The sequence below is a fragment of the Patella vulgata genome, chromosome 8, assembly GCF_932274485.2.
Source record: "Patella vulgata chromosome 8, xgPatVulg1.2, whole genome shotgun sequence".
Classification (NCBI taxonomy): Eukaryota; Metazoa; Mollusca; class Gastropoda; family Patellidae; genus Patella; species Patella vulgata.
In genome coordinates, this window is record NC_065886.2 from 22,387,068 (window position 1) to 22,402,498 (window position 15,431).

At 34.6% G+C, this 15,431-nt stretch overlaps 1 protein-coding gene across 2 annotated transcripts in view; it reads right to left on the reverse strand.

Annotated features, from left to right (window-relative positions):
* Nucleotides 1-15,431, reverse strand: part of LOC126829393 (serine/threonine-protein kinase SIK3) — a 68,415-nt gene that overhangs the window by 28,456 nt on the left and 24,528 nt on the right. For both annotated transcript variants that reach the window (XM_050559213.2, XM_050559214.1), the window contains exon 3: nucleotides 5,954-6,017. In XM_050559213.2, the coding sequence (XP_050415170.1) occupies nucleotides 5,954-6,017 (64 nt within the window). The remainder of the gene's footprint in view (nucleotides 1-5,953; nucleotides 6,018-15,431) is intronic.

Consider the following 15,431-nt stretch of genomic DNA (forward strand, 5'->3'; position numbering starts at 1 on the left):
GCCGTGGGCTTTCACTTGTCAAGAGAATAAAAATTGTGATGCCAGTTATAGCCCAAAAAACATTTCACGATCAATTGATCTTCCATACCTAAAAATATCGAACCTTGTGATGAAAATATCTCTAGTGACGTTTTAAAATAATTCCCCATTATCTTCCATCTATTGCCCCATTTTAGCATTTGTACCAATTGCAGTTTCGTAATGTCGATTACAGTATTTTAGAAACTGGTGGTTATTTTAATTCACAAATTTTAGACTCGAGGCAATCTTGATTCTGTTAACATTTATATCTGCATGAACACATAATCTAACCCTGTGCTTGTCCAAATAAGGAAGAACTGACACTTGCCATATTTGACAGATTCAAATCATTTTATTTTAGGCATTAAATGTTCATTGACTGAGTTTTTAAGATCTGATTAAACATCTTACAATAGAGAGTAAAAGAGGTTATTATACAAAACTGGGTCGGAACTAAATAAAACTCAAAATTTCAATTGTCAATAATCGTTTCTTTTATCTAGATTAAATAAGCAGGTGGAATTTAATTATATTGTATGATTGACAGTTTTACTGTAGCTAGGGTGGGGAGGTGGGGGCTGTTCACCTGGGAAGGCACTTTATGGATGGAGATACTTTTGGTCAACTTAGAGAAAAACAAGCCTACAGTGAGGCTGATGTCCCCCGCCGAAATAGGAAAATAATTAGAGAGTTATTGTGTTCCAAAGTCTCAGCAAATCAAATTGCTTATCGCTCTGCTTAATCTGAGCAGAAAATGCTCATTATCGATCTTAGTCAAGGTATTACTGTAATGAAACTATACACCAAGTTTCATCACTCTCACTTAATTAGAACTAAAGTTATAGTGTCCCAAAGCATCAACCAATCAAATTGTTTATCTCTGCTTACCCTAAGCGGAACGGACAGACAAACAGACAGACGGACGAACCCATTTTAATAGTTCCCTGCTTTCTTCGAAAGGCGGGGGACAATAAGCATGAACATTTACTCAATTCGAAGATCAACCAATCAAATTGTTTATCTCTGCTTACCATAAGCGGAACGGACAGACAGACAAACAGACAGACGGACGAACCCATTTTAATAGTTCCCTGCTTTCTTCGAAAGGCGGAGGACAATCAAAGTAGGAGAGTTATTGTTTTCCAAAGTCTCGACCAATCAAATTGCGTATCGCTCTGCTTACCCTGAGCAGAAAATGCTCATTATCAAACTTAGTCAAGGTATTACTGTAATGAAACTATACACCAAGTTTCATCAATCTCACTTAATTAGAACTAAAGTTATCGTGTCCCAAAGCATCAACCAATCAAATTGCTTATCTCTGCTTACCCTAAGCTGAAAATGCTCATCTTCGAACTCCATCAAGGCATTGACCTAATCAACACATACACCAAGTTTGAACATTCTAGCTCAATTAGGAAGAGAGTTATCGTGCCCCAAAGTATCAACCAATCAAATTGCTTATCTCTGCTTACCCTAAGCGGAAAATGCTCATCTTCGAACTCCATCAAGGCATTGACCTAATAAACACATACACCAAGTTTGAACATTCTAGCTCAATTAAAAGTTATCGTGTCCCAAAGCATCAACCAATCAAATTGCTTATCTCTGCTTACCCTAAGCGGAAAATGCTCATCTTCGAACTCCATCAAGGCATTGACCTAATCAACACATACACCAAGTTTGAACATTCTAGCCCAATTAGGAAGAGAGTTATCGTGTCCCAAAGCATCAACCAATCAAATTGCTTATCTCTGCTTACCCTAAGCGGAAAATGCTCATCTTCGAACTCCATCAAGGCATTGACCTAATAAACACATACACCAAGTTTGAACATTCTAGCTCAATTAGGAAGAGAGTTATTGTGTCCCAAAAAGTGTGACGGACAGACAGACGGACAGACAGAAGGACAGACAGACGGACAGACAGACAGACAGACAGACAGACAGACGGACGAACCCATTTTAATAGTCCCCTGCTTTCTTCGAAAGGCGGGGGACAAAAATATGCTTTTCTATTGAGACGGATACAAGAAATCACTGCTCACTTTTGGAAAGTACATGAAACCCTGATGTCGGATATATCTGACGTATTACTCACAGACTTCTAATTACAATCTACTAATAAATTTTGTTTCAAGCACACATTTATTAATTCCCAATAGAATATTTCAAACTTCATTTTGCTTTTTGATTTGAAGCTGTGCCATACTGACGTCAATACGTGTCAGATAGGAAATTGTCTCCAACTAATCAAGTGACAAAGGCGATGTGGTCCATCATAACTGGCACATGAACCGATATGAATTCCAATAACCTTCTAATATTAATTATTGATCTAGAATTTTTATTTCAACCAGTATTATTAATATTAAAGACAATTTGATAGAAGGACAACTCACTGATGAATAAATGTCTGAATTACATTGTACCTAAAAGCAGACCTGGGCACATCAAGTCCATTGGGACCCTCTTCATAGAGATTAAATTACATGACAAATAAATATAGGTGAACTAAAATGATAAACCACATATCTGTTTAAAAAAACAAAACAATGAATCACTATCTGGGGCCTCAGGTGCCCACTTATAAATCAGTCCCTGCATGCATATACATGTATATTAAGTAGTGCCCTCCCAACCCTCATGTTCTGGTTAATCTTAAATCTTATTACTGAGGACGAAGACATTTTTTTAAAAAAAGATTTCATGGTAAAATTAGTTTTGAATTATCTATTCTTTTTTAAAGAGACTAAATATCTTAATACCTGTATTTACATGTATGTGGTATACATACATATACTTCACGCAATAAATCGTATATTTCAACCCATTAAATTTTTTATTTTGGTTTTATGTGTATTTAACAGAAATCAGGAAGAGTTTAGTAAAGGAAGTGTCAATCTTCTAACAAAAGAAACTAAAAGAATTAATCACACACTGAATGTACATTTCGTTTGTTTTTTTATCCACCTACCGGTAATATCATACTTTTGAAAAAAATCTTACATCTAAATTATACTGCAAGTCATTTTTAATAATTTGGTATCACTAGCTGTGTTCAATGTATAGCCAGCCTATGTTCATATTTCAATAAATACTTGCATAATCAGAAATACAGATATCAATACAAATGGCCAAGTTTTCATGGATACAAGATTTTGAACAGGAAGTGAGGGGACAAAATAGTGTTTTATAATCCCTGTGCTGATGCCAATAAATATTATGACATCATGTTACCTATACTACATGTATACCTAGTAAATAAAAGGTGTGTATATTAGAAGGGTCTCTAAGGGTCTTATATCATTAGATGGGAGGTGTGTAGTATTGTATAATGACTATGTGTCACCTGTCGTAAATCTTCTGTGTAATATATATTACTGTAATCTAATCTTATACAACTAAAGGGTCATAATATATGTACTTTTACACAACCAAAACAAATAAAACAGAAATTAAAGAGACAACATGCCAGAATATAGTGGTAAAGACCACACAAATTTTGAAAATACTATTACCGAAATACATACTGGTCTAAAAATTATTTAAATTGATCAATTAAGTTTATAGCTATTTGAAGTTGACATGTACATTAACTTCTACTGCCATCTTCATGTGTCTATAATAATTCTACGATCTTTTCCATACCAGCCACCCAAATATTTATATGTACATGTATGTACATTTCTTTCTGTGCACAATTAGATTACATTACCATTCCTTAATAAAAAAATATATTCTATTTTTCAATCACCAGACTCGTACCCCTTTTAATCTGCACAAGTATTGAATAGTTAACCCTTTAGTGAACAGATTAGATAAAGAAGATACACTTCAAAGAAATAAAACTAATCAACAGTGATACATGTAGAATTACCTCACTGATAATCATGTGCTGTTTCCATTGTTAGTTGTCTTCATTTCAATTTCAGCTTGTGAAACTTTTTTGTCCTAATAAATTGAAACATCATGCATAGCTTATATACAATGTCAAGGTTTTGTCCTCTTTACATTCTTGTGTATGCTTTTGTTAGTTTTGTTAGTGGTGGGTCGTGTGGTCCACCTGAATTAACTGTATAAATGAGACAGTGCTACTTTAAAAATGGTATACTATTCTAGTTATACATGTACAGTGTAGGACAGGTGTATATATATTTGTTTGTTGTCTATATGTACATGTATCTATGAACTTTGTACAAACTAAGCAATATAACAGGTTACATTCACTTTCACAAGTATATGTAGGTCATTTTTATATGTAATACATGTATTGTCCTATATGATAATGAAGATGATGATTATGATCTTTCCATTTAAACTTAAGACGAATAAGGTATACAGAAGAACTTCACCATAACATTGATATTATCCCCAATGACTAAACCCACATTAGGTAATTCCTTTGATATACAAAGGTAAGGTTGTTGTTAGCTAAATATACATGTACATGTATGGTATGTTATGTATAGGATATTAACCTACCCGAGGTTGATATGGTAGAGAACGCGCGTTCTCTACCATATCAATCTGAGGGAGAGTAGGTTTATATCCGACATATACAACGCCATTTCACCCTTAAATTTAATGGGCTCTTCCATTAAAAGGCAACAATGATTGGATAATTGCTCGATAGTTTCCGCCAAATAGCGAAAATTACCGAAGTAATCACGTGTAATTATGTGTATGTTTTTGTTTATACATCGCCATTTTGGACTATTGAATTGAAAGCAAAAACAAAATGGATAGTAATACGAAGTCAGACGAATAATCAATCCTTTTTAGCCAACATATTGACGATGGAATAGATGTGAATGCAAATATCGACGAGGATCTATCCAAAGCCTGCAGAAAATTTGGACCAAAAGGCATTCTTTTCCAAGAATTCTGACAGTAAACCATGATTGAAGGTTTTGGGTACGTTCAGAGAAGGATTTGACTGACTGTTTTAAGTGGACTGTACCCAAAAATACTTTACAAAGAAACTCTTGGGCGATAAATACTTTCAAGTCTTGTAGTGTGTGGAGAAATAATCGCAATGAGGACGAAATGAAAATTCTGACATGTCTTAGACATGGATAACCGATCTAAATACATGTATATCGATAAGTACGCCGTCTATTTCGGCCCAGAATGTTACAAACTGTACCATAACAATTTTTAATTCTCAAAAGAATAAAAATTTATTTCTGTGTTTTTTTGTTTTATTTCGATCATCTATGTCATCAACGGTTGATATGAGCCGAATATATCGACCTGAGATGACGTCATTAGCGGTTGATATGAAATATCAACCTGTCATGACATCATCAGCGGTTGATATGAACGAATATATCAACCTATGATGACGTCATGACAGGTTGTTATGAGATATAACTGCTATGGACATCAAAGAAAAAACTACCGCCAGTTGTATATACACAAACAGCACAGCTGTAGTGATGTCATACTGAGTTTCCATGTGATGGTCACCTAGCCTAACTAAAGCAATGCTAATGAGCATTATCAGCTCAAAAAGCACAGCTATATATGTAGGCATACATCTATATCAGATAGCAATTACTGTATGTTCACTTGCCGACTAATCAGTAAAGTGAACACCTCCTCTAGTGTTTTTGTATTGTACTTTTATTAAAACTGTTAGATGTCATTCAATCAACCAAACATCAGTTCAACCTATATAGATTGTTTTAATATGAGCCATTATTGTAAAACAAATTGATAGTTAAAATCTCCAGGTATACATGTAACTATGGATATAGGTTCCAGAAAATGTCTGTTGTTGTGTTTACCTCAAAAGTCAAATTATGCTAATTAACCATACATGTAGTATAAAAATATGTAACAGATGCTTCAAGAACACTTTAAATTTCTTTTGAAATTATTTGAATTACTAAATGAAGTATATATATATATTATACATGTAGACTTACCAAATATTTCTCCTCCACTAGCATATTCTGTTACTAAATACAGCATCCTTTCTGTCTCCATTACCTAAATAAAACAAACAAAATTATGGTTTACAGTAAAAGATATATTTATGTCCCACTCACTTTAAATGAGTCCCTTTTGTATATTTTTCCACCATGCTGATCCCAGCCTTTTACTGAAACCATACTAAACGCCAATCCCTTCTAGTGAGTTCTAGTATATTGGAAACAACTCTAATCTAGGTCAACAAAGTAAAACAAATTTAGCAGTAATTGATGGAAATTGCTGAAATTCAATAGGCTTCTTAGTGTCACAAATCTAAATGACGCATATAAATTTCCTACAGATCGGATGATAACTTTTGTTGTTAGAGTGTTCACAAGGTTCAACAAAGTGAAACAGGGGCCATAACTCTAGATGTAATCAAAAGTAATTATTCAAATTCAATAAGCTTTTTTGTTTCACTAATTTAAATGATGCATATAAATTCCATACAGATCGGATAACTTTTGTGGTTATCATCGTTCACAAGGTTCAACGAAATGAAACAAGGACCATAACTCCAGAAGAAATTATTGAAATTAAATAGGCTTCTTCATCTCACTGATGTTAACAACATATATCAATTTCAAAATAATCAGTTGATAAATGTAGTCTGTAGAGTGTTCACAAGAAACTGTGGACGTACATGTACGGACGGGGGACCGATGCGACCACATTTCCATGTGGGTGAATACGTTCTCATACACTAACATACCTAATAGATAGGGCATATTACATGTTGCCCGGGCAATAAGAAAACCAGAGTGGAGCATTACACCCACCTACTTGCTTAAACTCTTAGAATTCATTCTACAGAATAATGATGTGTTTACTTTCAATGATGAAATTTTCCATCAAATCTCTGGAACGGCAATGGGTTCCCCTATAGCCTGATATTTTTATGATCTGGTTCCATACCTAAGCTAGATTAGAAAGATCCATAAAAGAAATGAACTGTATGCACGGAACAATTAAGTTCGCTGCAGAATACTCTAGAGAAAAAGTTTCTTTCACCAAATTACAAACAAGTTACATTTTGACTTGAATAACAAAACCATCGATTCACACTCCTACCTTCTATATACATCGTGCCACCCCACCCACATCAAGACGAAAGGACCTTTCATTCAACTTCTACAACTTCAACAAATTTGTAGCTTAGAAATAGACTATGACAGACATAGCCAAAACCTTCCCAATTTTTTTTCAAAAGGGGCTATCCACACAAAGTAGTGATGGATAATAAGAACAGGGCTAAATCTTTGGCCAGAAAAGATCTGTTATGCCCGACTACGGCAACCATTTTAAAGAAAAGAAAGTCGCTGCTTTTTATCACGGATTATAATCCGACTGTTATTAGCATGCTCATAAAAGAGAAATGGCAGCTATTAACTGGTTCGGAAATGTGCCGTCCTATTTCAGATATTAAATCCATCACAGCCTTTAGAAGAAACCCTAATCTAAAAGATACGCTAAGACTTATATACCCACCGAGAAATCCGCAAACGAGTGGAGTTACGGTCCAAAATTTATTCGAAAATTGTATCAAGTAAGATTGTGATATCTGCAATAAATTATACCAAAACAACTACTTCATCAGTGGTAAAACCGCTTAATGAAACGGAAATAAGCCTACTGTCAAAGGGCCTTACATTTAGCTACTTAGCTACACACCTAAGAAATTTTCTTGCCGTACTGGTTAGAATTGTTTGAGTAGAAATATAGTCTACCTATTAACCTGCTCTCTTTGTAAAAAACAATACCTAGCACAAAGCAAGCTGCCTTTTCAAAAAGAATAAAGGAAAACTATGCAGACATTAGACATAAAAGGCCAAAACCGGTTGCAATACATTTCAATTTTTAAGACTGACCCTGATAATGAAAAAATGGTGCCATTAGAAAAGCCAATGATTTCAAATGGATTCACACTTTAAAAACATTTGCACCGGATGGCATTAACGATAAGATATAGTCCCGAAGGGTCCCCCACAATTTTTACTCTTAAGAAAGTTAACGTCACCACTATTGTTAGTTGATGCGGCCTCTAATAAGTAAACCAATGTCAGCACATACCCGAAGTGCATGAAATGAGGCGATCATTCACAGTCTTTGCAATACATGCATGATGTGAATATCACATACACAAAAAACTCTGACATGTGACTTTTCTAAGCATCTTTGAAAGTATTTGTTGGTATCATTAGATGTTTTAGGAGAATTTTTTTTTGATGGATAAATCTACAGATTAAGCCAGTGTTAATATAAATGCACTGGTATTAAAGTTTTGCGTCCCACTATCAATGTGATTGGCCAAAACTGAAACTAAGTATAATTAATAGACAGGCCAAACTATGCTTATTCTTCTATACATGTATTTCATTAAATAGGGCTTGCCTAATCAAATAAAATTAACACATCAGATAAACCCAATTCAGAACTTTATTTTGACCGAATCAATGAGGTTTGTTCCCTGTAACTCTTTAACCATGTCAAACCGGTAACAACAGCTTTTTGTTTGGCAAGGGTTCTAGCGACCTGCTGAAAAGTTATAAAACACAATTTCCCATTGGTCGATAAATATGTAAACAAGCCAACAGTGAGGCTGATGTCCCCCACCGCAATCCCAAAATAAATACAGACATATTACTGTGATAAATCTACCTACATGTATTGCAGGTCTTTATTTGGGCCTTAAATGTTATATAAATTATCAACAAGATAACTACACTTGTTTGGAAAGCATAAGGAAAAACAACTTCTTGGAATATCAATGGGACTATAATCAGAAGATTCATAGTCTGATCACAGTAGCTGGGCAAGGCAGGGTTGCTACTCCACATAAGGTTTGCATAGGATAATTAGACATTTATTAACATGACAAGATTATAATCAACTCTCGATGCCATTGGATGGCTCAAATTTTAAGTGGAGTAGAACGGTTAAAAATGGAGAAATGAAGCTAAGATGCACACATCTTGTCAAAACTACAACTATTGATAACTTCGCTCAAGGTAAAGTAATTTGAATGAAATTTTTAATATATTCATTTTGCAGTATCTATTTTTGAAAATTAAAGCGAGAACAGCTAGCACTTTATCTACATGTAATTCTTACATAATGCCCCTTTAATTAATTGCACATTCATCTTTTTGAAAAGTATCGAGCAATCAAACTGATTACATGTATCTATACTTAGTTTAAGTAGAAAATGTTCACAATTGAACTCAGTCAAGGTTTTGAAGTACATGTACCTGGTAGTGAAACTCTACACTAAGTTTCATCACTCTCCATAAATTAGAATAAAAGTTATCTTGTCCCAAAGCATTGATAAAATGTTAATCATTGAACTCAGTCAAGACATTCACATAATGCACACCTACACAAGTCTAAACATTCTACATGTACCTCAATTAAAGCAGTATTGTTATGTTTCAAAGTTTTGACCAATCAAAATGCTTATATAGCTACATAGCTCAAGCAGAAACTTCTCATCATTTAAATAATGAATCTATACTCTGGGTTGCATCACTCTCACCCACCCAATAAGATTAATTAGAACAAAAGTTATTGTGTTCCAAAGTCTCATGCAACCAATCAAATTGCATTTCTCTGCTTAGCCTTATTAGTGGAAAATATGTATCATCGAACTCTGTCTAGAGATACACCTAATAGATATCTACACCAAGTTTTAACATGCTTCCTCAATTAGAAGGAGAGTTACTGTGTTCCAAAGTCTCAACCAATCAGATTGAAGTCTCTTGTCTAAGCAGAAAATGTTCATCATCAAAATTAGTCAAGGTAGTGATGTAATGTAACTACTATACACAAAGTTTCTCCACTCTAAGCACTCATTTAGAATCAAGGATGTCGAGCTCCAAAGTCTCGACCAATCAAATTGCTTATCGCTCAAGATCTGCTTTCCCTTAGCAGAAAATGCACATTATCAAACTTAGTCAAGGTATTCATGTAATGAAGCTATACACCATATTTCATCACTCTGACCTAATTAGAACAAAAGTCATTGTGCCCTAAAGCATTAAGAAATCTATTGCTTAACTCAGCTGACCCTAAGCAGAAAATTCTCATCTTCGAACTATGCTACACAGAGTTTGAACATTCTTCATCAATTAGAAGGAGAGTTACTGTGTTCCAAAGTCTCAACCAATCAAACTGCTTATCGTTCTGCTTTCCCTGAGTAGAAAATGCTCATCATCAAACTTTGTGATGGTACAATGTACATGTATTGCTGTAATGAAACTATACACCAAGGGTCATCACTCTCACTTAATTAGAACTAAAGTTATCGTGTCCCAAAGCATCAATCAATTAAATTGCTTATCTCTGCTTAGTCTAAACTCAATTAGGAGAAGAGTTATTGTGTCTTCAAAAGGTGTGGACAATAAAGGAAACTGGCCAACCAGACAGACTGTTATAATCAAACACAAAATTTATTGATAGGGTAATTCCCTCTGACCTTGGCATTGTTTAATGATTTACTAATGGCTAGGGTGACAAGAAGGCCTACTTTGTTAATCCTTAGTAGATTATCTGTTCATCAGGCCGTAATCCTGAGTTTTCAGTGTTCATTTTATGTTTTAAGACCTGTTTGTGGGGGGGGGGGGGGGGGGAGGGTATTTCCAAATCATGACACATGTACATGTATATAATGATAAGTATAGTCTGTTCATATATTCCATACATGTAGTTAAAAGAGTTAAGGTCTGATATATCCATTGGAGAAGTAAATGAAATGAAATGGGGTTTAACATCCTACTCCAACTGGGCATAAGCCATGCAGTGTGCTATGAAGAAACTTTTGCCCGGGCAGCAGCACTATGGCCTACTCTTATTTCGAATTCCAACTTCCAAGGGATCTTTTACATGCACGCCAATGTGTACCTCGTTTTTTCATCCCATCCGAAAGACTAGACAGCTGTCCTTGTCAGGCCATCCATCCTGCACCACCGACAAGAGGAAACCACGTCGGAAATTCCCAATGAACATTCTCAGCCAATGCAGGAATCAAACACGCGACCTCTAGGATAGCCAGCCAGTGTCTTACCCACTTAGCCACCATGGCTCCCCAATTTTTTGGAGAAGTACATGTATAGTAAAATTGCTTCACTGTATCTTCTCAAGAACATTTTTTGTACTTTTCCTTTACAAGAGATTCCAGTTGCCGTCATCTTTTATTACATACATGTAAATTGAGTACTGGAAAATTATATGATTTTAAACTTATATTACTGTCTGTCCTTAATACATGTTGTCCCATTCATCTACCGGTATTCGTGATTAACTAGTCGACATGACAAGGACAGAAAATACATTAACCGCAAAATAGTTTATTTTCTGTTACATATTTAAACTCATGAAATATAAACATATTTTACATGTCTTCAATTTGAAACAAACACATGTACCCTTTTAATAACAATTCAGAGGAAGCCTATTGCATTTTATCAGTCCGTGTAGCAATCCATACGGTCCATTTAAACTACATGCAGATGATCAGATCCATAACCATTCCAAGAATGGAAGAATTAAATTTTGAATATTGTTAATGTGTTAAAACTCTTCCCTTTCGTCCCCTCTTGTAGCAAGATATATCCTTCAATAATTTGATGAGGCTGATAACTCATTCATTTGAGATGGGTATCAAGTTGCTAAAGAAATACTAGGTACTCATTTCTACTTGAGTATGTCAAATGCAACTAGATCATCCACCACATTTGTTGTCATATGCATGAAGGCTAGAATTAACTATTGTACTGCAAATTTCTTGAATTCTGATCGCAGCCGGGACTGGTTCCGAGAATGGACTGCTAATCGTGGCCAGGTGTAAACGTTGCTACATGTACATGTATTGACAGGTCTAAATTACATGTTGTCCAAAAGCAAATATAGGGTATTTCAGAAACAGATCCATGGTATCAATAATCTAAATTAAATGGTTGCTTACTGTAATTATTAATGCCTGCTGATGACAGTTAGCAATTAACACTATATTGTTCTTTAATGTATCTGGCTGGATTTTGCCAAAATCTGGGTTGTACACACTTATATTAAGCCGTCAGTAATTTGATATAAGCTAAAATGTAAATGGTACATCGGGCCTTTAACTATATGAAGTAGAATATTTTACAATCAACCCTAGTCACAGTAAGCCAATCAATTTTTCTGTGAGATGGCGTTCATATTGCTTTAATTATTGTTTGATCTTTATTGTTAAATTAATGAAGATTAGTTATGATATACAATTAATAACAACCATGGCAGACTAACTACATGTACATGTATGTGATTAAGTCTAGACAAAACAATCTGTCATTATACATGTAGATATTGTAAAATATCTTATTTTTTTCTATAGTTATTAAATATTTCCGGTTAACTTGTTTGATAAAGATGGATATTCTACATGTGTAACAATTTATATAGTACATGTAGTTCAGCTTTAAATTAAATATAATACATGCGACAGGAGACCATTTGGAAGCAACCACCGGCTGACTGCACACTTCACTATTAACAAATGTTGTGAATGGTGACTTGTGGCTACAGCTAGTGCAATAATGTCAAAACAGGATTCATGAAGACAGTAGATATGTAACTTGGGTTGATTAAATGGGGGCAACAAGGTCAAATACCATTACTAATAATATTTGATATCTGTTGTTTATTGCTTGCAATGTCTGTATGGTTTGTGGCTTGTCCACAGACTTGTCTTATCAGTTTGTTTGTGTGTAGGTACACTCTACGGTCCTCCTACACTTAGGCCTACTATCGTAAACATCCTTGATCCCTGCTTATAAATGTACATGCACATGAAGTAAAATACATGTATTTTCATTCCAAGTCAATAATAAAGGTAAAACTGGGCTGATATAAATTCATTTTATAAACATATACATCAAGACATTATTAAAAGGAGGTCAATAAGGCTAATATCAATTTGCTTTAAAAACATATAAATAAAGACATTATCTACTGTATGTATAGAACAGTTAATTTACAGGGTGACATTGACATTGCTGTTTGTTTTCAACATCTTAATATTTCATGTGGCAATTGTTATTTGTTGTTATTGTACAAAATAACAACCATTCTATTAAATAGATATAAAACAACCAGTCACTATATCATAAATATTTGTTTGCTTATAAACCTGCATCTGTCTTAAGACCTAATGTTTCCAAAAAAAAACCCAAAACAATCAAGTTTCTTATCAAACCACAGTCCTTGGATTTTAGGATCTGTCCACCAATGTTTTTAAATACATGTATCTGAACACTAACCCTTGTTCACTAGTTCAACTTACATTTACAGTAGAACTTGTATTAAGCAAGCACCCAAGGGAAATTTAAAAATGCTTGCTTAATGGAGGTGCTCTTTGACTAGAGGTATCCACTATTGCCCCAACCCCTACCACAAAAAATAAAGATATAGATTGCATATATTTTTTTATTTATGTAGTATAACAATAACAATACATGTGAATTCAAAGTAGTCGCGTATACATGTTTGTTTAGTAATGCTGGATTTCTGGCCCCCCAATATTTATTTTACTTTTATCATACTCAATCATAGCGTCTAAAAGCGTTTCAAAATGCTGTGAATTTGAGTATTTCCCACCCCAACTATTTTAGCGATTACGCGACCACTTAATAAAATCTTGGTGCTTTTTGTGCCGACATAAATTAATTACGCTTGGGTGCATTGGGAGCGAACATCAAAACTTGCATCGATAAATTTGACCGTCGCTGAATCTTGCGCCGAATGAAAATTCTTTACTCAAATCTCTAACATAACTTCTGTAAACTTGTCATTTTATACCAACCTTCGATACTACTGTCTACCATTGTGATGCATTCGATAATATCTATCCATTTTTGTGAAGAAAATCGATGAATTAATTTTATTTTATCAAAAAAGCACATGAACAAAAAACCATCGCTGATTTTATCACTGATTTACAGGAGGTGTAACTCTGTATGTAATATTATAGGGGGCGCTAAAACGTCTGTTTACAACAAAGTGGCAATGGAAAAGAGATACTAGATGATCGTGACAAAACTCGGTACTTTCATTTTGTTCAATCAGTATCAAATAATGTGTCGTTACGCGTGAAAACAGTGATCAGGTTAGTCGTTTAATAAAACAAAAGATTAAAAAACAGATAATCCCGGGTTGATTGTTATTTTTACATTTCTTTTTACCTGATCAGTGGGGGTCCAGTTAATTAACTACTACTCACGGGATTAGCGGGAGTGTTACAAAGAAAGAACGACAAGATGGTATCATTCAACAATGGCCGTTGAATGGGCGATGTTTTTTGAATTTATTAGTAAAATAGTGACCGCTGGCCGCGTTAGAGGAGTGACCATTGAAACAGTAGATTTGTTACGGGGGGAATTAATCGTGATGCCCGTTGCACGCGTTGAACAGGCGCGTGCTTAGTAGAGGTTAAATTACTTAAAAATCGCTCGGGGGGAATTTTTGGTGCTCGTTGAAGCAAGTGTTCGCTGATTAGGAGTGCACGCCCGAGCAAGTTCTACTGTAGTTTGGGTTGATTTTAAACCCCTCTCTCTCTTTCTCTCTATGTACATGTATATATGAGTGCACATACATGTAAATGTATTTAACTATCTAGCCTAAAATTTGGTATTCACATGGAGTAATTGATGTTACACACTGCCAGACCACCTCATACCTTTCATCAGATATGTGTTAAAACCATATATTTATGTTGACTGAGTTTTGTAATGACAAGATTTATTATTCACTATCTAATAAGTCTGGTGAGATAAATGGCTGGCCTATATTACCTGGTATGTAAACAACAGTATTGAAATATTATCCTTGGGTTTTTGCTCTATTTTTTTTAGAATTCATCACTACTTAGCTGAAGAATTTAATTGTCTATGATCACATGACTTCATCGTGATATGCAGATTTAAGTCAATCTTTATGTCAAGGAGGAAATTCACTAAATTAAATGAAATAGTTTTTGTGAAAAATGTTGTTTTTATGTTTTTGTTCATAAAATGATAAAGTTGATTACATGTATACACCACATTTTATTTATATGTTCTAGAAACATAATATATTACACCACTATCAAAACAGATGATTATATAAAATAGTTTATAATGTTCAACAAGCTTTATGTAAGCTTATATAAGATTTATAATGGAGAGAGAGAGAGAGAGAAAGAGAGAGAGAGAGTTTAAGGTCCACTCCAGACAAACTAGGTCATTTTGGGATTAAAATATGGTTTAATTTTATTTCAATAATTCGCTTCTGCGTAGGGGTCTTTTAGCACAGTGGGAGGAAACCGGAGGGCCCAGAGAAAACCCACGACCCTACTCCTTGTCACACAGAAGCAGGGAATCGAAACCACGCCACTTGACTCAGTGACAGACCTTATGATCA